The 24,646-nt window shown below is 46.7% G+C and overlaps 1 protein-coding gene across 2 annotated transcripts in view; it reads right to left on the minus strand.

The window, feature by feature from the left end:
- NCAPD3 (non-SMC condensin II complex subunit D3) overlaps nucleotides 1–24,646 on the minus strand; it is a 764,397-nt gene that overhangs the window by 677,896 nt on the left and 61,855 nt on the right. For both annotated transcript variants that reach the window (XM_078681814.1, XM_078681815.1), the window contains exon 4: nucleotides 13,741–13,925. In XM_078681814.1, coding sequence (XP_078537940.1) covers nucleotides 13,741–13,925 — 185 coding nt within the window. The remainder of the gene's footprint in view (nucleotides 1–13,740; nucleotides 13,926–24,646) is intronic.

Raw genomic sequence — 24,646 nt, forward strand, 5'->3', positions numbered from 1 at the left:
CTGTAATGTGGCCTTAAGAATGGGTTCGAAAGGAGGACCCATCAACTGGGACAAGACTAGATTCATCTCCCAAGGAGGAGAAGGAGGCCGGACAGGGGGAAACACCTTCTTCAACCCCTGAAGGAAATCCTTGACCACCTGAAGCTGAAAGAAAGAAGGCTGGTTAGGTGACTTTCTATAGGCTGTAATGGCAGCCAAATTAACTTTTATAGAGGTGTACTTCAAACCTGATTTGGCTAAATAAAGAAGATACCGCAATTTTACCTCCTCTTGCCCGCTAGTAGGATTACAACCCATTACGCATACACCACAAGTAAAATCTATTCCATTTAAAAGAGTAAGAACTCCTAGTGGACGGTCTCTTTGACTCCCTCAAAATGTTCATACAGTCCGGAGGGAAATTCAAGTGTCTGTACTTCAGGACCTCAGGAGCCATGCTGCCAAGCTCATTGAGGAAAGGCTTGGGTGCAGAATCTTCCTGCCCATTTTGGTCAGAAGGTCCTGTCGGCACGGAAGTTTCCTGTGCGGACAGATCGAGAGCTGCAATAGGTCCGGATACCACCATTGGCGAGGCCAGTCTGGTGCTATCAGGATCATCTTCATTCTGAATCAGATGAGCTTGGTCACCACCTTCTGGATGAGAGAAAGGGGCGGAAAGGTGTATGCAAACCTCTTGGACCAGTCTATCAAAAGAGCATTCCCGTTCTTCCTGAAGGCGTGGCATTTTCTGTTTAGAAGGGGGTTGATGGATGGACGAACCCATCGATGAAAGATATCTGCCACCACCTCCTTGTTGAGCACCCAGTATTCTTGTTCTTCGAAGTGTCGACTGAGAGCGTCTGCCTGCACATTCTGTTCTCCTGGCAGATGCACCGCTGTGATCAAGAGATTCCCGACCAGCAGCCAGTGCCAGTGGGCGGAAACGTGTTCCACCTTGTTTGTTTAAGTAATACATGGATTGTATTGTCCGTTTCTATTAGTATCGACTGACTGAATCGATGGATGGCATGCCTTGAGGGCTAGATGAACTGCCCGAAGTTCTAACATGTTTATATGATAGGTTCTCTTTGCTCGACCATCTGCCCTGAGTCTATAGGTGGTCCAAGTGTGCCCACCATCCCTGAAGAGATGCATCCGTGATCAGGTACCGTTTTGGAAGAGGTTTATGGAAAGCAACTCCCACTAGGAGATTTTTTGGCTGAGTCTGTAGGAGAGTAGGGTCTGCTTTCCTATGGTCACTCCACTTTTTGCTTGACTGGTTTTCGACTTAATGTGGCTGTGGGCCTGCTAATCAGATCCACAGCCCTGCTGTTCTCTCTCTAAAATTCACACCATGTACTTTAGGTACATACCCAATTGGGAAATGGGTCACTCTGAGTCCCTGTACAGTGTACCATAGGTACCCAGGGCATAGGTGCACCCAAGGCCTACCAGGGGCTGCAGCATATCTTTTGCCACCCCTGGCTGGTGATCCAAACTGACACAACTGGCTGATCACTCAGCTGGGGCAAGGTTGTGTAATCACCCCTTGCTTAGATATAGTATTCCTATATCTAACCTTATATCTAGACACACATACGCCTATAAGTCACTCCTATGGCAGGCCTTAACAATCCTGGAGGCAGAGTGCTTGGTTATGTGTGAGATGGTGCTCTAGCATTAGCTGAGCCTGTCTGCAGCTTTCGGAACCATGTCCTTATAGCTGTTCTAGGATATTGCCATACCATATACTCTTAAGTGCATTATGAACCTCGCGGTTAAATGCTAACTTTGGTTTGGCTTTATCAAAACATGTCGTGTAAGGTGTCATACGCTTTGGAATACTACCCTCTCGCTAGTTCTGGCGATGGCGGTAGCATTCCACCCTTCTAGAGGGTGAAGACATGTTGTTCCTACTAATCCCAGTTAAAGTTAACCAGAGCCTCAGCATCACAAAATGGATGCTGCTGCCACAGACACAAGTTTGACCTCCTGCTGCTGGGAGTCCTTCCAGCGAGGGAGGCTTGGACAATAGGTTTCCTGTCTTGGGAGGTGCTAGCACCACACCAGACAGGCCATAATGTATTGGGGCAGGGAGGGCTGAATGAAATGAGACACTGCCTGGGGCACACAAGGTGTCCCATGCATAATCCGGTTCAAACCGGTGCTGGGGCACTCCAGCCCCAGCTCTGGTGCGAAACTGGACAAAGAGAAAGGAGTGTAACCACCCCCTTCCCTGGTCCCACCCATAGGAGGGACCTAGCAGGTAATCCAGCCCCTAAATTTGGTATATAGGTAGGAGCTGAGTCCCAAGACTTTAGATTTATCCTGACTGAAACTTGAAACTAAACTCTGGACCTTCGACGTTCTACTTGAAGATAGAAGACTGAAGAATCTCCCTTGTGGTCAAGGAGTGACCACCCAGTGTAAGCAGGCACCATCAAGCGGTCAACGGTTTGCTTTGTCGACGCTCCCACCGGAGCCCGAGCACAGAGCCTGACAAGACTCTGACTTCCAGACTTTCTTCAGCCCGATCCACAGCCACAGCAAAGCTGAGACCCATGGAGGCGACGCGAGACGTGGGAATGGCCATCTTGGAAAGCCAGCGAATTGCTTTACGTGCAACTTCTGAGGCACCCTTGAAGTTGTGCATTGGGGATTGAGAAGCCCCAGCCCGAGCACCATCTGCACCGAAGATCAGCCCTCCACACTCCACGAGTTCTGCGTGGGGCCCTTCTGCATTTTTCTGCTCGAAGCGTCTGTCCGGTCACTTGCCCGTGGGCTAGTGGCCTCTGTGACGACGAACCTACGAATTTACACCGCTGGTCTGGTTGCTCCAGACTGGCCCCTGCTTCCCTGAAAAGGAGAAGCCCATCAGACCTTGCTGGTCTGATCCAGAAGCCATCTTCGATTCATGCGTGGGTTGCCTTTGCCAAGGCTTGTTGACTCCAATCGGGAAGCCGACACCGCCGACAGCGAGATCCTTCGTGGGACAGTCTGTGTCCAGCTCCTGGTCGTCGTCAACAACTCCTGGTCCACGTGGCTGCAGAGACAAGCTTCACGACATCACCTGATTGCTTCGCGACATCGCCTGGTTCCTTCCTGGTCACTGGCTAGTGACACAGACTCTGTCCCCTCTGCTTTCAGGTACTCTTCATCCTCGATCCACCCTTGGATCCAACCGGACACTTCTCTCCTGGTCGCCTGCAGCATCTTTCCTTGAGGCTCCATAGGATTCAGCGACGAAACCAGACACACTTTGACACCTATGCACCCGCTTCCTGTGGGTGAGGTAACAAGAGCACTCCGGTGCTCCTGTGGGTATTAACTATCCTAATTTTCAGTAGCTTTCTCCAAGTCCATCCGGAAGTGATCTAAAATAACTAGTTTCCAATTCTTTCGTTCCCATTCTAACTCTATGGTAACTCACGTGTGTGTAAAGACACTGCACACGCATCCCGTGGGCCTCCTGCTCCCTATCCTTTGGTAGTACAGTGTAGCCCCAGCGATTCTCCAGGCCCTAGGCCTATCCTTTGTTTGTGACGTGGTTCTTATACCACTATTTTAGTATATGGTTCGAAGGGCCCCTAGGGCATTACTGTATTTTGTGCAACTTATTGTATGATAAGTAAGTCTCTTGTTATGTGCTTATGCCTCTGACCTCAGTTCAGAGGATAAATTTAGTAATAAATACATATATATTTTATATATATATATATATATATATATATATATATATATATATATATATATATATATAACCTGTGTGGTGTCCTTTCATTTGGTATTAAAGGGGTTACATATGGTAAAACAGCTGGCTTCACATGCCAAAAGAGTTTAGCCTAAGACTGCTTTGTCCATGCTACCACTAGGATAGCTGGTCTATAAGGTTGACTTTACAACCATCACCATAAGGGTTGTTTGGACTGGTGCAAGGTGCTCACTAGAATAGCGAACATCATATATCAGGCCAACTTCTCACAGAGTCCACCAGACAATGGACATTTTCGCTGAGTGGGAAAGGAGAATTCGATCCTCCCAATGTCATGAGGCTTGTCCCATTTAATTGCGGGTTTATATAGCGCTAGGAATCGACTCCCGGAGGAGTATCTCCACGCTTCGACCGCTGGGGAACCCGTCCTGGCTCACCCTGAGAGATGGTCCCTGATGGGTATCTCTAAGGTGCGACCAAGCATCCCCGGCGGTCTGGGGGGGCCGTTGTGAAGATGAGGCAAGCTGATGCCCAGAGTTGCCGAGTGTGGTTTCTGACTAGAGTAGGCACCGAGGCGAGAATTATCGAGTCCGCTGACCCTGGTCCACGACCCTGCCGCGTCGGGAATCGAACCCTGGTCCCGGGCCGTTCTCTGCTTACGGGTCTGCCGCCTCTAACCAGTGAGCCACACTTCTCCCAGATCTTGCTGTAGTGGTCTCATTCTCAATCTGGAGTTGGGAATGATAAAGATGCAAGAGCCAATCGAACCCAGTAGAGATGCCATTTGTCGGCTGATGCGCTTGAAGAAGGGTATTGCACTTCCGCTTCATTGATAACAGTCGCTCCTCCGAAGGAAACACTTTTCCTACGCTGGAGTCTATGATGGTGCCGACATAATTGAGAGTTTGAGTGGGCTGATGGACCGATTTTTCCATGTTCACATGAAGGCCCAAGCGGTGTAGCAGATTTAGGCAGATCCGATAGTGGTTCTTCACCATTTCGGGGGACGAACCCTTCAACAGCCAATTGTCCAGATACGGATACACGAACAGGCCTTGACGATGTAAAGCTGTGTAAAAAAGAGAGAGGAACCCCTTGGAATAGTCAAGGGAAATGGGGTATTAGACCTAAAGAAATGAGACCATTCCCTTGGAACATATACTAGATCTAGCTACAATCAGGCTATGGAGCATTCGTTACTATAATCACAGAGGCATACAGAGTATTTCAAAAGGTACAAAAACATTTATTAAAATGACAAAAAACAAACCAATTCCCATTTATACATTTTACATTTCTTAAAAACAAATAAAATAAATTCGTAAACTAATAAAACAATTAGACAGATTCTTGTGACCTGCACAATGTAACAGACAGACTAAAATTGCAAAACATGAAAATTGTGAAATACAGGGTGTACATTCGATACTCCAATTCGATCTCTCCTAGTCTTGTAGACTAATACTTGTATATCAACGAGGGAGGAGGAGATATGAATTGTACTGAGTTTGGGCGTCGACGCGTTTCGGTGGTTCTGTCGTATTAATCTTCCACCTTTTTCAAGACTACAAATTCGGTGTCTGTCTTGGTTCTGAGTCTTTACAGATATCCTGTATTTGCAAACAACGTGGTGTAATTAATATAAACCACGACGATGAACAGATGAAGTACTTTTCAAAACTGTCCGTGTTGTTCCATCTTTAGAGTTAGTTGGTATCGTTAATTATACAGAAAAGTGTTTTAACTTAGGTTAAAAAGCGTGAAGTTGCTGGTCCTTATTGCCGCAGTCAAAAAATGGGAATTCTGGATATGAATTTCCAATCGTCTGGGCGGAAGCCTCGAGAGGAGAAGAATTCTCTCCTTTACACGCGGATCAATCACGCTGCTTCGGGGATTGATCCGCGTGTAAAGGAGAGAATTCTTCTCCTCTCGAGGCTTCCGCCCAGACGATTGGAAATTCATATCCAGAATTCCCATTTTTTGACTGCGGCAATAAGGACCAGCAACTTCACGCTTTTTAACCTAAGTTAAAACACTTTTCTGTATAATTAACGATACCAACTAACTCTAAAGATGGAACAACACGGACAGTTTTGAAAAGTACTTCATCTGTTCATCGTCGTGGTTTATATTAATTACACCACGTTGTTTGCAAATACAGGATATCTGTAAAGACTCAGAACCAAGACAGACACCGAATTTGTAGTCTTGAAAAAGGTGGAAGATTAATACGACAGAACCACCGAAACGCGTCGACGCCCAAACTCAGTACAATTCATATCTCCTCCTCCCTCGTTGATATACAAGTATTAGTCTACAAGACTAGGAGAGATCGAATTGGAGTATCGAATGTACACCCTGTATTTCACAATTTTCATGTTTTGCAATTTTAGTCTGTCTGTTACATTGTGCAGGTCACAAGAATCTGTCTAATTGTTTTATTAGTTTACGAATTTATTTTATTTGTTTTTAAGAAATGTAAAATGTATAAATGGGAATTGGTTTGTTTTTTGTCATTTTAATAAATGTTTTTGTACCTTTTGAAATACTCTGTATGCCTCTGTGATTATAGTAACGAATGCTCCATAGCCTGATTGTAGCTAGATCTAGTATATGTTCCAAGGGAATGGTCTCATTTCTTTAGATGTAAAGCTGTGGCCACCACTGCCATGCATTTTGTGAATACTCTCGGCGCAGACTTGAGGCCACACTGTAGGACTCTGAACTGGTAATGTTTGGAGCCTACCATAAATCTCAGGAATTTGCGATGGCGTGTGGCAATCGGGATGTGGAAGTACACATCTTGGAGGACTACCGAACACAACCAATCCCCTGTCTGCCGGTGCGGATATATTTGATGTATTGCCAACATACGAAACTTCTCCTTCAGGATGACCTTGTTCAGAGATCGAAGATCCAAGATAGGTCTGATTGTGCGTTTGGTCCTTTTTTGGCACAAGAAAATACCTGGATTAGACTCCTTTTCCTCGTTGAGCAGGAGGAACCTCTTCTATGGCCAACTTTTGAAGAAGGATAGAAACCTCCTGACGTAGTAGTTTTAGTTGGTGAGGGTGTCATCTTACTGGAGGAATGTTCTTTGGTGGTGCGCGGAAACCTAGCAAATATACATTGCTCAGTATATTTAGCACCCACTGATCTTTGGTTATGTTGCGCCACTCTGCTACATGACTTGAGATACTTTCTCCCACTGGAGTGGGCAACGGCGCTAGAGGAAGCAGAAAATCATTGCTTTCCTGAGTTTTTGGCTGCAGTGGAGGATTGCTGTTGGTGTCCTCCTCTGCCTCTGGAGGATCTACGGCTTTGGAACTGAGATTTGGACTGTTGGAATTGCCTCTGAGACGATTGAGGGGTTTGAACCCTCTGATGGTAGTTTTTGCGCTTGTAAGGCCTGTATCGGCGGTTGAATTCTTTTTTCTTTTCCAAGCCTACCGCCTTCAGCGTATCCAGCTCGGCCTTCATCCTGTCAACTCCTCGTCAGTGTGGGTGCCAAAAAGAGCTGCCAGAGAAAGGCAGATTTAAGGTACGTTGCTGGGCTTCAGGTTTCAAAGCTGTTAAACGAAGTTAGGAAGACCTCCGCGCACATATTCCATGCGCATATGAATGCACAGCCAGAACAGCCCCATCCGCTGCTGCAATTACTTGATTGGCTACCAGCGCCCCTTCCTGGAGAATCTCAGCAAAATCTTGGCAATCCTCTTTCAGCAGTTTCTTTAAAGTGCTCCAGGGAATCCCATAAAGATCTGTCATAACGGTCCAACAGGGCTGCAGCACTAGACACCTTTAAAGAGGCTGCCGCTGAACCACATGCCTTTCTCCCCCAAGAATCTTGTGCTCTACTCTCCTTGGCTGGAGGAACTGAGGAAGAAGAGGAGACCGCATGGGTTTTCTTCACCGCTGCAATGATGACTGAGTCCAGTGGATGATCCGATTTTGGAAAAAGAGGATCCTGATAAGCAGGCTTGTATTTCTTATGATTCTCGCAGGAGCAGATTCGATTGATGATGGGGTGAGAAAAATGTCCATCACCGGTTGAAAAAGACCAGGAACCAGTGGGACCAAGGGTCTAGACAGACCATTGATGCAGAGTCTCGAATATAACCGACGCCGGTGTTTGAGGGGCGGACATCTGTATATTCAGTTTCTGCGCTCCGGTGGAAAGCACATCGTGGAAGGTGTCGATATCATTAGACGATACTCTTGATGGAGGACTGTCCGAGAGGGTAGGTGAATAATCCCTCTTTGAGGATCTAGTCGAGGAGGATGACCAAGAAGGGGATCTTCGTCTTTTATGGTGGGTATGAGAAGATCTATGCACTGGAGATTTGTCACGGCGATCTCTGGGCAGAGTAGGAGGTGACCTGTCCACAGCTTGCACCAACCGTGCTAATGGCGACCTATGCAGCAGTCTGGAATAATCCTCAGGGCATTGTGCTGCTCCTGCAGGTCCTTTCTGCCCAAGTGAGAAGAAGCCATCTTGGAGAAGGACAAACAGAAGGTGATCTATGCCATTGTGTCAAAGACTTCCGTACCTGTCGCTCAGGAGAAGGAGGAAATGAGCTTCTCCACGTCGAGCTCACATGAGTAGAGCCTCTGGGTGATAAAGAGGGATCTGAGTGATCTTTGGAGGTGGAACGGTGTGAGGAACGGTGCAAATTTGATATTGAATGCTTTGACGCTGACCGGCGATGCGTCACCGGTACTGGAGAGTCTCTTGAGAGAGATCGTTGAGCGTCTAGCAGAACTCAACTGAGAAGTGTTTGACGGCGGAGGTCTTTGACATCAACGGAGATCGCTGCCTCGACGTTGAATGCCTCCTTATATTTTATCTTCCGGTCTCGACGACTCCTGTGCCGCCGATGCACATCTGGTCCTCGACGTTGATCGCCGCCTGGACGACGTCAATGGAGATGCCAGCTTTGACTTAGATTGCCGTACCTCTGGCGACAACGAAGCAGGTCTAGACGTCGACCGGCGTGCCAACGGCGATTACAGAGATATTTCTCGACGTTGTGCGATCCCGCACCAACGGAGAAAGACTCCTCGATGCCGATCGTTGCCGAGTTGACGACGGCGGAGGGTGTGACGTACCTTTGTTCCTTGACGACGATCGGTGTTCTCTCGACGGCGAGCCTGCCGTCAAAGGTCTTCTCGTCGACGTTTTTGGTGCCGGTGGGGGCATTTTTGGTGCTGAGCCAGACGCAGATGGAGAGCAGATCAGAATCTTACTTCTTGAGGAAGTTCTGGCTCTCTCTTTCCTCTGCCTCACCGGAGACCTGCCTCTGGAAGATTTTCCTTTTTCAGCCAGTCCATAAAGACTAATTCTTTCCCTGTCTTTCAAAGTACGCTTGGATAAGGACTGACAATGTTGGCAAGTCTTTGGAACATGATCTTCGGGAAGGCAAAGAAATACAGACCGATGGGAGTCTGATTTCGCCTTTTTTTTACCACATAAGGGCGAGAGTCAAAAAGAGATGGCATTTCTGAGTGGAAAAAAATGCTCAACTCTCTCAAAAATGGCAAAATATTACTCCAACAGACATCGAAGTAAAAGGAATTTAGTCAAAAATAAGAGGTCATTTCTGACAAAAAAAGTCAGAAAAAGAGCTGATTAACTAGGGTCATGACTGAAGGAGCTGGAAAGAACAACTGACCTAACTGTCACCCCTGAAGCATGTTGGGAAGCTGGGGGTCATGGCTGTCTTAAAGGCACAGTGCCAGTTTTTCCTGTGTATTTCCATGGGTTAGCTTTTCTACACTAAGTCTTCTACAATACAGCCTGTGAGTTGGCAATGCTTTTATTCCTCTTTGCAGGATTATGGTTTCTACTGTGCATTAAAGCAGTATATATATATTTATATCCTTTCCAGGTTCCCGCATATGGGCGTGAATACTTATGTGCTTATGACTATTGATGAGGATCCCCTGAAAGAGAATCAAGGGCATCCGAAGTAATATCCCATGGAGTGAAGGAATAACTCCCTTGCATCTCCAGGAACTGCAACGAAGCTGACTGGTCCGCTGCTCCTGTCGTCCAATGGACTTCCTGAGGGTCAGCAACACAGGTGGCGGTTTTACAACTTCCTTGAGGCCTGACCTGCCCTCTCTGCAATTTTGACACCAGTATCCCTTGTCGGAACCACCAGGAACAAACCCCAGTGCACAGCATCGACTTGCTGTTACCACAGCTTGCTGGCTCTGCACTCCAGAAATCTTCGGGCTACAAGATTCTCCAGCATCTCTTCTCTCCAAGCTTAGCGTCCTCACCGCATCCTCTGCACCATGGGCCTTTGTTCTTGGTGCGCTGCCCGAGGTCCTCTTGCAATCCTGTGCCTTCAGCCCGAGGGTCTTCTCCTGCTTCGGTGGGCCGACCTGATTGATTGGGGCCTGCTCTGACTTCTGCTGTTGGTGAGTCCTTTGGACCTTGCTGGTCCCAACGTGGCTCCTTCTTCGTTCTCCATTCCAGCTGCGGCTGCCAAGGCTTGTTAGTGCTCCCGCTGGACACCAACCACCTAGTCACCAACATCTGATGTGGGACAGCTCATGCACGGCTCCTGGTGTTCCTCAGTGTCAACTGGTCTTCACCGCTGCAGCAATTGTGCAAGAAGACAGACCTTATTGGCTGAGGTATTGAAGAACGACTTATCATGCAGGATAATAGTGGGGGGGTTATTATTATTGGACTTTATGGATGCAGGAAGGTGTACAACGGTGTCATACGCTGTAACTTCTTGATCCAACGGAATGTTTATTGCACTCATATACCGCACCAAGTTTCAATAAAGGTTTTTATAACAAAAAAAAACAAAAAAAGTTACAGCTGACCCAGCAGAACCTCCCAACATCAGTGGGCAAAGCTCTTCCATGCCTCGTGGTCACTCCTGAATGGCATAGACTCTGTAACCTGTTTGCAGGTTCTTCACTTCCAGAATTTCCCCTTGGAAGAAAGTGCCTCTGGAGAAGAAGGTGAAGTCCAATGGAATCCAAGCCTTCCATTGTCTTCTACGGAGGTTTCCAATGTCTCTTCACCCCTTTGCACCTGGCTTCTCTGGTATAAAATAAATGAAATACCAGTATTTGTGAAGCGCACAGCTACCTCCAACGTGGTGTCCCGGCGCTGGGCGCCGTCGGGAAGATTAAGCGAGTTATTGCCCAGAGTCACATGGTGCTGGGCTAACCTGCCGCCATGGACCGAACCGTGAACCCCCTGTGGTCCAGAGGCAGGCACCCTGGCTGCTGCACCACACCTAATCCCGGGGTATCCACAGGTGGGGTGGTTCTCCAACCTTTCGTCATCCAAGGGAATTCTTCGGGGTCCTCTAGTAAGGGTCCTTCTTATGCAAAACTTCAACCGTGACTTCTCCATTGATTTCCATTGGTCATGCGGCTGGGTTCCCACTCTGCACACATCCTCCGTGGGGTTCCTGGGTACTTACCGTCGGTGGTTCCTTTTGTCCCCGGCTCCTTTGGGTCTTCTGGTCCAAGTCCCGTTCTTCAATGGCAATATCAAGAAGAACCTCTAGGAGATCCCATTACCACAGATGGCATTTCACTGGTCATAGGCTAGTCGTCTGAAAAAATAGTATGCATTGAGGGGCCCTCGGTTTAGCAAATGCTTAGTTTTACGATAACTGTATACAGAACATATTTTCCTCCTTGTTAAGGAGACTGACACAAACCTGGATGCCCTCATTCGTGAGTCTTTTGGTTTTAGGGAAAAATCTGGATTTACCATTAACTATGTTAAATCAGCAGTGATGCCTCATGCTGAAAACCACACAATGTAAACTTAACAAAATAAAGTGGCAGGAATCTTGCATACTTTATCTGGAGAGTGAAGTCCATGGTAACATTTACAGAATCATCAGAAAGAGCTATGGAGAAGTCTATGATTCCAACACCGATCAAATACACCAATGGCTATCTATCCAGCTCTCAATGGCAGGCAGCATCATCCTTACGAAGACTGTTTTATAAAAAAAAAAGGTTTTATTTATTTACTTGAGTTTTATATAGCGCTGGCTAGACCCGGAGGTATCAGAGCGGTTTACATGAGGAGAGTTACATAGGTTACAAGTTACACATTGTTACAGAAGGTACGTCAATTACAAGTTACATCTGTTGGTTCAAGGTGTGTAGAAGTTAAGGGGGTAATGTAAAAGGGCGACGAGGAGGGAGATTAAGCAGGGAATCGGCACAAGGAAAAACAGAGCAAGTAGGAGAGAGAGAGATTCAGGAGAGCACTGAAAGGGATGGGGGAGTCAATCAAAGAATGAAGGAGGGAAGGGGTGGGGGTAAGAGACACCGCGAGGAGATGAGGAAGTAACTGTGTCTGATGTCTGGCTGGGTGGGAGATGGCTCCCCGTGGTAAAGGGATCATTCCCAGTCTTCCATTTTGTGTGATTACCCTGTCACAGTGGACTCTCACCGCGGGGTCGCTGAGACTCCAAGGCATAGATGCTGGATCCCTCTCCAACAAGGGGAGAGGAGTGATTTGGTCATAGGCACACGTAGAAGAATGAAGGAGGAGGGGGGAAGGGGGTAGAAAACCCAGCGTGAACAAAGTGTACGACTTCCGGCCAGGTAGGAGACAGTTTCCAGTTGTAAGGGGATCAATCCCAGACCTCCACTATGTGAGACTCCCTGGTCACTGTGGACTCTCTCAGAAGGGTCTCTGAGACTCCATGGCAAAATTGCTGGATCCATCCCCAACAGGGGGAGTAGGAGTGCTTTGGACAAGGGCATACTAGCGGGGCCATAATCGGGAGTCTGGCTGGTAGGGTTGCACTGGTTACAAATTACACATTATTACAGAAGGTACGTCCATTACGAGTTACATCCATTTGTTTAAGGCGTGTAGCAGGGTAAGGGGATAATGTAAAAGGGCGACGCGGAGGGAGATTGAGCGGAGCATAGGCACGAGGATAAACAAAGAAGGTGGGGGAAAGAGATTCAGGGGAGAGAGGGAAGGAATAGGAGGGGCAATCAAAGAATGAAGGAGGGGAGAGGTGGGGGAGAGGGTAGGAGACACAGCGAGGAGACAAGGAAGTCCAGGCTAGACCCGGAGCCTTCTGAGCTCACACACCCTCCGTCATCCTGCCAGAAGATCAAACCTCTCCCCCTGGGCAGGTCCTTAGTTTCCCTTCCTGAGAATTGTTCTCACCTCTCTCCAGGAGGGCAGCAGCTGTCTCGAGGACAGCAGTTGTGTGCAACCAAAGACGGTTACTGGAAAGTTTCGGCAACAAAGTGACTACTTTCTAAAAATGTATAATATAGTTACATTAAACTCAACTCGCGCATCAAGTTAGATATATTGCAATGATTCCTTTGATACCTTAAAGTTTTAACTTTAAGTCCCATTTGGAAGTTAGCAATACTAAGTTGTCAGTGTGTAACTCCACACTGACCAACGGAGGTACTAGTCTTAATACAGTGAAAAACGACAATGCAGGGTTTTTGCTGTCAGGACATGTAAAACATAACTGATATCCTTCTCTTTAATATAATACACCTTTCCTTTGAGGCTCGTTAGACCTACCTTAGGTGTGACTTGCTAATATTAAAAAGGAAGGTTTTTGCTTTGCCACAGGTTGAAATGGCACAGTAGAATTAGCAGTTTTAGAGCTGCTCAGCCAGCCTGCAATGGCAATGGGGGAGAGAAATTTACTGTTATTCTGCCCAAATTAGTAAACCTTTTCCCAAATATCCAGATTCCCTCTTTCGCTCTCATATTTCAAGAATTTAAGATCACTGATGATTAGGCTGGCCTCTTGTCGGATGATTGACACCATTAGCGCTTATCCTCTACTACCACACATTCTGTAAACTTCATAAGGTAAGCATGGTAACTTCTTAGAAAATAGCCACGGTAATGGTCTCTATAATCCAAAGGTCTGTAGACATGTATTACCTCGGGTGGCGCAACATGAAATGGCATGCTTTACAGAGACAAATAAAAAAAGTTTAGCACTCATCGTCCAGATAGTCTGGAAAATGCAGCATATTCTATGTAGCCTGTACACAGTACATACTTCCACTGCCTTTCTCCTGGTCGGCTTTGACTTTTTCTTCCCTCCATGGGGATCGCCCTGTGAGTTTTTCCCAGTGTCCTTCTTTCGCTTCCTACTGGAGTCAGCTTCCTGAGGCCAACTGTTCTCCAAGGAATTCATGCATTTTTCAAACAGCACAGGGTGAAAAACCTGGTTTGCAACACTGCCTGAAAATAAGAAGACAACAGTAAACTACTTGCGGCAGCCAACTGTAGTTGCGAATTTCAAACATATCACTTTGCTACCTTGTACAATCTTTAGAGACTAGAATAAAAATCATTAACTAATAGAGCAAGGGAACCAGCTGGTATACATGCCGGGGGTTTAGGGTTCACATCCTGGGAATAATGGTATTTGAAAGGAATACAAGTATGTCCAATAAGCAGCGAGTGGTCTTTCAACTGACTCATTCCAGCACCTTTGAGAAAATTAGCAGGGTGGAGCTTTTAAAAAGAAGGACGTGAAAACGCATAAAAGGACCATAACTCATGAACAATCTTCACCTTCTTTTAATACATAATGGTCCCATAGATGTACAACTACCTGGGGCCGTATTACATAAAGTGCCCCCGAGTAGCAACAGGAATGTGTGCACACTTTGTGCACTCCCAGGACACTTTCGTATTACAGAAGGGCACACATGTGCTTTTGTGAAACAGACAGCACTGGTGCACATATAGGGCTATCTAAAGAGAGGGCTCCCTAATTTGCATAGAGGCAAAGCCCCAAGCAAATGAGGGAATCTCTTTACTTTTGTGCCTGCGCCGTATAACTGACACACGAAAAGATGGCGCAATGTCAGTGCGCCCCCTGATGGCAGCCTTCTCATGGACCCCCTAGACATCCCCTTAAAGGCAGGTACATTCAATCACTGTACCTATCTGCAAAGGGATCTCTAATCTCTCTTTAAAGTAAAAGTGGGTTGCCGCCTGCACTGGGAAACAGAGAGTCTTTGAAGCAGGCGCTCCGTATTTCACTTGAATGCGCTGCCCCAGGACAGTACAAGTTTGCAGCCGCCCTATGGTCAACTCAATCACTGAAATAGGGAGCACTTTCCCTGCATGCGCCTGGCGCACCCGTTTAAAAAACAAACAAGAAAAGTGCACCATATGTGTAATAGGACCCTTGGTCCTAAATGATGCATGTGTAATGGTAAAAGAAATAACAATACCTAATACCCTCGCTAGGATCAGCAATGCAGCTGATGAGAACAGATGTGATGATCCAGACTAAAACATAAAGGCAATATATTTATGGCAGACAGAAGGTAAGAAGGATTAGTTACTTACCTGTAATCCTAGTTCTCTTCCAGGGGTATACTCATTAAAGTCATAAGCACTGAATTATCTCCGCCCATGAGCGGGAACCCGGAACACATAAACAATATACATATATATGTGTAAATATATCAAAAAGTACATAGTACTAAACTAATTATACACATATACATGTATAATAACCATATATGCAGCCTAACATATATACATAGGCTAATAAAGCCAAACTTACACACGTTCTGTAGCATGAAAATATGCTGTATATAAATGCAATAAACAGGCATGAGCCTAAAATGCATTTCATAACCATGAAAACCTTTTATTTTCATCAAAGAACCTGTTGTAAACAGTTATTAGCCTAAAAGGCTGCATATGAAAAAAATGTCTGTGTACAGAAAATCAGACTGGCATCCTGCCTTTAAGGCCCCAGAGAATCTGCACACGTTGCCTTTAAGGCCTCCAGGAGAACTCTGCTCCCATAATGCCCCACAGGTGACAGTTAGGTCAGTTCTTTTGTACGGTACAGTAAACTTTAGCAGGAATCTGCACTTAAAAACTTCATAATACATATTGAAAAATCTCAATGCTACTGCTCGCCAGGGGAGGCGGGAGTGTGCTTATGACTTTAATGAGTATACCGCTGGAAGAGAACTAGGATTACAGGTAGGTAACTAATCCTTCTCTTCCAGGGGATACTCATTAATAGTCATAAGCACTAAATAGAGTAGCCAGCTCATACCCACCAGAAGCGGGCGAAGAGATAAAGTGCATAGCCACACTTTTAAACCATAGCGTTCAGCTAGAATTAGCAAACAAATTTCTGAGGGATGCTTGTCCCACTTGTGCATCAACCTGCGCATCAGAATCTAGACAGTAATGGCGTGTAAACGTATGCACTGAACGCCAAGTAGCTGCTTTACATATCTCTGACATAGCCACATTCCTAAGGAGAGCTGTGGTGGAAGCTTTCCCCCTCGTAGAATGCGCCCTAGGTCTACCTGATAGAGACTTGTGGGCTAGCTAATAAGACAGTAGGATACATGACACTATCCATCTAGAGATGGACCTCTTGGACGCTGCCAAACCAGTATTCGTAGGACCATAGTTCACAAACGTGTGCCTCAAAGACTTTGTTTTGTCTAAGTAAAATTTCAAAACCCTTTTCAGATCTAACGAATGTAGAGCCCGTTCAGCCGGGCTCGAAGGGTTTGGGAAGAAAGTAGGCAATGTTATGGTTTGATTAATATGAAAATCCGACACCACCTTAGGCAGGAAAGCAGGATGAGTTCTGAGCACCACTCTGTTTCCATGAAAAATAGTGTACGTTTCCCTGCAACACAGAGCCTGAATTTCGCTCACCCTACGAGCAGAAGTGATGGCCACCAGGAACGCTACTTTCCAAGATAAGTGTTGTAAAGACGCTTTATGTATGGGTTCAAAGGGGGGACCCAATAACTTGGTCAACACCACATTAAGCTCCCAAGGTGGAGAAGCAGACCTGACTGGAGGATACACCTTCCTTAAACCTTCCAAAAAATCCTTCACCACAGGCATCCGAAAGAAAGATATCTGTGTTGGCGATTTTCTATAAGCAGTTATTGCAGCAAGATGGACTTTGATGGAACTAAACTGCAAACCAGATTCAGCAAGGTAAAGCAGATAAGGTAAGATCACCTGTTCTTGACCATGAATAGGGTCAAGACCCTTACTCTGACACCAAAGGTAAAAGCGTTTCCACTTAAATCCGTAGGATTGTCTTGTAGAAGGCCGCTTTGCCTCCTTAAGGATGTTCATACACTCCGGATTCAGCTGCAAGTGCCCGTACTGGATGACTTCAGGAGCCATGCTGCCAAGCGCAGGGAGGGCAGATTGGGATGAAACACTCACCCCTCCTGTTTGGACAGAAGATCCGGGCGACAAGGCAATCTCCTGTGTGGCACTTCTGACAACTGGAGGAGATCTGGGAACCACCACTGGCGTGGCCACTCTGGGCAAATCAGTATCATTCTGGAGTCGGTCTTGTACATCCGGTTGATCACTGCCGGTATCAACGGTGACTGTGGAAAGGCGTACAGCAAGTTGTGACGCCAGTCTATCAAAAGGGCATTCCCTTGAGACCCTCTCTGGGAGAACCTGGACGTGAAGACGGGGCATTTTGTGTTTGCCGCGTCTGCGAACAGATCGATGTCTGGTGTTCCCCAAGCTTGAAAAATGCTGTGCGCGACGTCCTCGTTGAGAACCCAGTCGTGCGCTTCGACGAAGTCTCTGCTGAGGTCGTCCGCCTGTGAGTTGAGACTCCCTGGCAGGTGAACCGCTGTTATGGACAGGTCTCGTGCTAGCAACCAATGCCAGATGGTCTGGGCTTCTATCGACAGAGTCCTGGAACCCCCTGCTTGTTTAAGTAATACATAGTGGTTGTATTGTCTGTTTGCACCAGGAGGGACCGAGTCTGTAGAGATGGAGCCAGGGACTTGAGAGCAAGATGGACCGCTCTGAGTTCGAGTAGATTGATGTGATATCCTTTCTCGAAGTCTGACCATAGCCCTTGTACCTGCAGAGGGCCCATATGCGCCCCCCAACCTTGGGGAGAGGCGTCTGATCAGAGTCTGCGTTGGTGGGTCCTGATGAAAAGGAACTCCCTTCATCAAGTGTGTCTTCTTCATCCACCACCGGATGGAATCTCTTGCAGACTGTTGGAGATGAATTCGATCCTCCCAGCATCCCGTCCTCTGCTTCCACTGATCTTCCAGACACTGTTGTAGAGGACGCATATGCAAACGTGCGTTCGGAACGATGAAGATGCACGATGCCATGGACCCTAGGAGAGAGGACACTTGCCGAACTGTCGGATGTGCAGACTGAAGGAGAAGAATACACTTCGCCTTGATGGATAACCACCTCTCCTCCGAAGGACGCACGTTTTCTTTTTCCGTATCCAGTTGAGCACCCAGGTAGTGGATCTTCTGGGTGGGGTTCATTATGGACTTCTTGTAATTGACTTGAAGACCCAACTTGCCCATGAGGTGGAGGCATATCGATAGATGTTCTTCCAGTAGAGATGGGGATGAACTCTTCAGAAGCCAGTCGTCTAAGTACGGATATATGAAAATCCGTCTCTTTCGAAGACAAGCCGCGACTACCGCCATACATTTGGAAAATGTTCTGGGAGCTGATCTCAGGCCGAATGGGAGCACCGCATACTGATAGTGATGAGCACCTACTTGAAACCTGAGAAACTTGCGATGTTTTCTGGATACCGGAATATGAAAATAAGCATCCTTCAGATTGATGGAGCACATCCAATCCCCCTGATGTAACCGGGGGAAGATCTGATGAAGAGCCAGCATTCGAAACCTCTCCTTTAGAATGAATCTGTTCAACAGTCTCAAATCCAGAATGGGTCTGAACTCCGTAGCTGGGCCTTTTTTCTTTACAAGAAAAAAATCGAGAGTACAGGCCTTGATAGCTCTGCTGAGATGGAACTAGTTCTATGGCCTTCTTCTTCAGAAGGATGTTCGCTTCCTGTTGTAAACGTTTTACATTCCACTGTAACATCTTTAAAGGACGCATGACAGGAGGTGGCTTCTTGAATCTCAAAAGGTACCCGCTCTGAATGATACCCATCACCCATCTGTCCTTTGTGATCTGTTTCCACTCGTCCAGAAACCACACAATACTTCCTCCAACCGGAGTGGCACACGGTTGTGGAGGAAGCCTCCGTTCATTGTTTTTGAGGCTGTTTGGTAGCGGATGACTGCTGCCTATTTCCATTTCCTCTGCCTCGCCCAGGTTGCCGCTGTTGGAATTACGACCTCTGTTGATTCTGGCCTTGGTTTTGCGAGGACCAATTAGTCTGTTGGCTCCTCTGCTGGAAAGATCTCTTGTCAAAGGGACGAAAATTACCCCGGCGTTTAAATTATTTCTTCTTTTCAAGACCTATGGCCTTAAGAGTGTCCAACTCCACTTTCATCTTGGACATCTAATCGTCAGCATGAGATCCAAACAGAGTTGAACCATTAAACGGTAAATTCACTATTTTCCTTGGGGTCTCAGGCTTTAGCCCAGTAAGGCGCCGCCAAGCTGAACGCCTAGCACAAATACCGTGCGCATAGCCATGCGCTGCCAGATCCGCCGAATCAGCAGCCGCGCTAATGCTCTGGTTAGCCACCAGTCCGCCTTCTTCCACAATCTCCAGGAAATCCTTTTGATCTTCCTTAGGGAGTTTATCCGCAAAACGAGCCACCGAGTCCCATAGCAGACGATCATAGCGGCCTAGTAAGGCTGCAGCACTGTCCACTCTCATGACCGACCCCGAGGTGTTAGCCATTCTTCGCCCCAAGGAATCCATACTCTTGCTATCCTTTTCAGGTGGAGCAGAAGAGGTAGATGCTGCAGAATGCGCTTTTCTGACTGCCGCCACAATAAGTGAGTCTGGAGGTGGGTCAGAGCGCAAAAATAGTGGATCTTCTTCTGGAGCCTTGTACTTTTTTGCAATCCTAGAAGGACCTGAACCCACCGTGGCCGGAGTCAAGAATGTTCTCATTGCTGGTTCTATCAAACCGGGCACTAACGGCAGAAGAGGTCTGCCAGACGTCTTGTGATGTAGGGTTTCAAAGATGATTGACGATGTCATTTGGGGAACTGCCATCTTGATGTTGAACTTATTCGCCCCACGACATAGTACATCATTAAATGTACTCAAATCATCTACGGGAGACACTCTGGAAGGTGGAGTAGATGATATAGTGGGAGAATAGTCTCTATATGAAGACCTTGAAGAGGACGCAGATGACGTAGAAGATGGGGAAAGGGGTTCTACGCAGTCTCTGAGGAGTTGCCAATCGCTGCCTCCTACGCTCCCTCGAACGCTCTCTCACTCGGGATTTCGAGCGTGATCTTCTATGCAGCTCCGTCTGAGGGACCGGAGCCCTCATCCCCATCAGTCCTGCATCTGGACGCATCTTCCAATGTCTCAGGCTTTCCAGCCACCTCGGTGACATGTTAAGAGGCCGCTCTGCACGCTCAGGTGAAGCCTCAGGTGAAACCTGCACAATATGCAGCCCTGCTGAAGACTTGGAGGCTCTGGAGACTACACTCTGCTCAGATTTCGATGAGCCAGATGGAGTCCGTTGTCTGGGCACCAATTGTCTGTCATCTGACACCTGCCCTGAGGTTGAGCCAGAATGCGCCACCACAGAAGAGTCCTGGTGCGCTGTCTCTTGACCCGCCGCAGACCTGTCTTTTTGCTGACCCTGCGGTGAAGACGCCACTAAAGGTTGTGGACTTATTTCTGACCTCGACAAAGACCTAAGTGAGGTCCGAGAGGCTGGTCTTGATAGTCTCGAAACTGACCTTTCATCAGGTGGGGGAGACCTAGACTGACACTCCATGCTTCGAGCCCGAAGCATGTTTCGACGTCGACCTACGTCGCGATGGAGACCTCGACCTTCTGTTCTTTTTAGGTCTCGACGTCGATGTCTTCGACGCCGATCTTCCTTCGCCTCTCGACATCAACCTGTTTCTCGACGACGACTTGCGTCTCTCCCTCGACTTCGACCATCGTCTCCCCTTCGACGTCGACCGATGACTCTCTCTCGACGTCAACACTGGATCCTTCGACGTTGACACCTTCGAAGTCGGGCGCCTCTCTTCCCTCGACGTCGATATCTTTCGATCCTTCGACGTCGAACCTTGCAACCCCGGCGTCGTCCTTACTGCAATCGACACCAGATGTCTCGACGTCGAAAGAGATTTCAACGGCGACTGTCGAGACGCTGAACCTTGACTCACCGGTGACGTCCTCGACGTCGATGGAGCCTTCTTCGACGCCGACAAGGCTGACGGCGATCTGGATCTCGACGCGGAGCACACCTTTTTTGACGGCGACGCTCCCTGGAGTCGATTTTTCTTAGTTCTTCCTTCAGGAGAAGCTGTTCTTCGACGTTTGGGTTGAGAAGATGGCTTAGCAGATGACAACAAGCTCTTGGAGTCCTTCTCACCACGGCTTTCTCTCTTCAGAAGGCCCAGCAACCTCATTTTCTCCCTTTCTCTTAAAGTCCTATTAGAAAGGTTGAGGCAGTGATAACACTCTTCCACCTTATGAGAAGCTGGAAGACAAACCACACAAACAGAGTGTGGGTCCGTTTTTGACATCTTCTTCCCACAGGAAGGACATTTGTAAAAAAAAGGTGGCATTCTGACTAAAAAACACCAACAGTTTAGTCAGAAAAAGGTATTAAACCACCACTAGAGTAGTATATTGTCAAAAAAGACAAGAAAAAAACAACTTCTGACTGAAACACTGCCAAAATTAGCCGAGCTCAAGTTCCAGGTTGCTCACAGAACAAGCCGGAAAAAAGAACTGACCTAACTGTCACCTGTGGGGCATGATGGGCGCAGAGTTCTCCTGGAGGCCTTAAAGGCAAAGTGTGCAGATTCTCTGGGGCCTTAAAGGCAGGGTGCCAGTCTGATTTTCTGTACACAGACATTTTTTCATATGCAGCCTTTTAGGCTAATAACTGTTTACAACAGGTTCTTTGATGAAAATAAAAGGTTTTCATGGTTATGAAATGCATTTTAGGCTCATGCCTGTTTATTGCATTTATATACAGCATATTTTCATGCTACAGAACGTGTGTAAGTTTGGCTTTATTAGCCTATGTATATATGTTAGGCTGCATATATGGTTATTATACATGTATATGTGTATAATTAGTTTAGTACTATGTACTTTTTGATATATTTACACATATATATGTATATTGTTTATGTGTTCCGGGTTCCCGCTCATGGGCGGAGATAATTCAGTGCTTATGACTATTAATGAGTATCCCCTGGAAGAGAAGTTATACGACCAGCCAAGCCTATTCAACCTTAAATGTGAAGCAGTTTTGACATGGAGGAGGCTTTCGTATTAACCTTCACCTCAGAAGATGCTCATGAGATCTTGAGATCATGAGAAATTCATGACAAACTTGCATCCTTTTTTTTCCCCTCATATGCTGGCGTTACTAAAGGTATTTGTAAGAGTACTTGGTGGTGGTGTGCAATTTACCTGGGATAAGCGGAAGAAAATAGCCAAAATACAGCTAAAAAAATACCGTAAAAAAGAAGCTGTGCAAGCCCCAGCGTGGTTTGTTTCTCTAAAAACTGTATGTAGACAATTTTCACCGTTCCGACGTTGCTCGCTTCCAGCATTCAGAAACCGGCAGAGAGGGATATTTATCATTGTTTTTAGCGCTTTTGTGAGTGGTGATCAGTATTTCTTATTGTTTTCATTTTCTTCCTACTTACAGTTTGTGGGGAAAAACAGATGTGAAACTCCAGGTGAACCTGGGTGGAATTCTTTGAAAATGAAACCATGTTTTTAACTCTAAAAGGGTTTTCTGAACACCAATAAAAGGTTTTTCGCACCAAAAACAAACTGATCACGGATATCAGAAAACTGTGGCAAAAGTCAGAAATAAACAGGTTTTTTATTTGTAATTTTTCACTCAAGTAATGTATACAATTAAATCAATCAGCTCTGCAATACGCAGAGCCAACAACCAAGCCAGGATTTACAATAATTGTGCGTTATGTACTGACCATGAAACACTTGAGAATTAAAATTATTATGAATAAAATGGTGCATGAAGCCAAGCTATGTATTTATTAAATGGGATAGAGGTTATTTCTAGCAGTCTGAATTTTAGATTAGACATAGTCCGAGGTTTTTTCAACAAATTTTTTTTTGTGAGCAATGACTATAATTTAAAAAGCCAACGACATACAGAAATCCAATATGAGAATAGCAAATTTACTATGGTCATGCGTTTGTACGCTTCTAATTTTTAAAAAGGCACTCTACATGTGTGAATAGGTCAATTGCAGGCAACCAAGGAAAAATACCAACCCCCACATTTCTAAAAACAAATTAGCCCAGAATAGTACAAAGCCGTGAAGCATGCATGGGTACCAATATTTTTTTTTAGCCCAGATTCCTCTGCAAATGATGAAGTTTGGTAAAAAAAAAAAAAAAAACAAGCTTGTGCTAGAAATTATAAAATTCACACTAAGAAATAATAATCCAAAAATATAAATCCAGTTTGAAAAAAATATGACAGCAGAAATCCTCTAAATTGGCACAGTAAGTACTTTGGTATATCCACAATTGGCTACTGGTGTACCCTCATAAGTTCTTAATGCACAAGTTACTTACCTTCGGTAACTGTAAGAAACAGTAGTTCGTGTTAGATTACTTACCTTTGACTATCCCCAGGCGTCAGACTGGATCCGGAAAGTTTTGCGTAGCAGTTCCCCTGCGCGTCGGTAGGCATCTACGGCTCCGCGTCCGTCGTCGTGATCGCCGGAATGATCGCCGGAGTACTTAGACGCCGCCCTCGTGCGCAGTCGTCAGTTCTTGTACATAGCTTTCTGCGCCAGGAACGCAGAGCCATGCCAGAGACCGACACTGGTGCCATAAAACTAGGGCCCTCAAAGGGAGATACCTTCACCCTAGATGTCGGTTCGCAGAACGGGGAGGATGGGTGGGGCGGTAAGGAATCGAACACTAGCTACTGTTTCTTCCAGATATATCGTTACTGAAGGTAACTTGTGCATCTGAAAGAAACCGGTTAGTGTTAGATTCCTTAACTTAGAATAGATACCCCAGCAATACCAACCCTGGTGGTGGGTCTGCGAACCAAGATCACACCAGACTGTCCTCAGAATGGAACAGCCGAAAAAGCCATCCCTCCGGACTCGGCTGTCCAGGCAGCAGTGTCTAGCAAACGTGTGCAGCGAGGCCCACGTAGCTGCCTGGCAGATGTCCTGCAAGGTGACTCCCCGACCCAGGGCAGTAGTAGCCGCCGTGGCCAGAGTGGAATAGGCGCACAGCCCAACTGGAGGCTCCTTCTTAGCCAAGGAGTAGCAAACCTTGATGCACAACACGACCCACCGAGAGATGGTCCGTTTGTGCACCGCCCGTCCCTTCTTAGCGCCCACGTAATCAACAAAGAGCTGGTCGTCCACCCGGAACTGGCGTGTGCGATCTAGATAGAAGGAGAGCGCACGTTTTGGGTCCAGACGGTGGGGTCTCTCTTCCTCTTTCAAGGGATGCGGAGGTGGAAAGAAGTTGGGCAAGGTGATGGACTGCCCGATGTGCAAGGCTGTGACTACCTTGGGCAGGAAAGAAGGACGAGTTCTCAAAACAACTTTGTCCGGACAGAGAGGAAAGGAGGTTTAGAAGATAGAGCCTGGAGCTCACTCACTCTCCTGGCAGAGGTGATGGCAACCAGGAATGCAGCCTTAAGAGTCAGAAGACGGAGAGGGCAATTGTGAAGTGGCTCGAAAGGAGCGCACATCAAATAGGTTATAACAAGGTTCAAGTCCCACTGAGGCATCACAAAAGGAATAGGAGGAAACATGTGTGATGCCTTACAAGAATCTATTTACAACAGGGGACTTGAAAAGAGAAGGCTGATCAGGAAGCCTCAAGAAGGCTGAAATGGCAGAGCGGTAGCCCTTGATAGTGCCCAGAGCAGAGCCCTGCTGGGCGAGAGAAAGAAGAAAGAGGAGAACCTCTGAAAGGAGACGGAAAGTGGATCCACAGCCTTTGCTGTGCACCATGG

The sequence above is a fragment of the Lissotriton helveticus genome, chromosome 3_1 (genome assembly GCF_964261635.1).
Source record: "Lissotriton helveticus chromosome 3_1, aLisHel1.1, whole genome shotgun sequence".
Classification (NCBI taxonomy): Eukaryota; Metazoa; Chordata; class Amphibia; order Caudata; family Salamandridae; genus Lissotriton; species Lissotriton helveticus.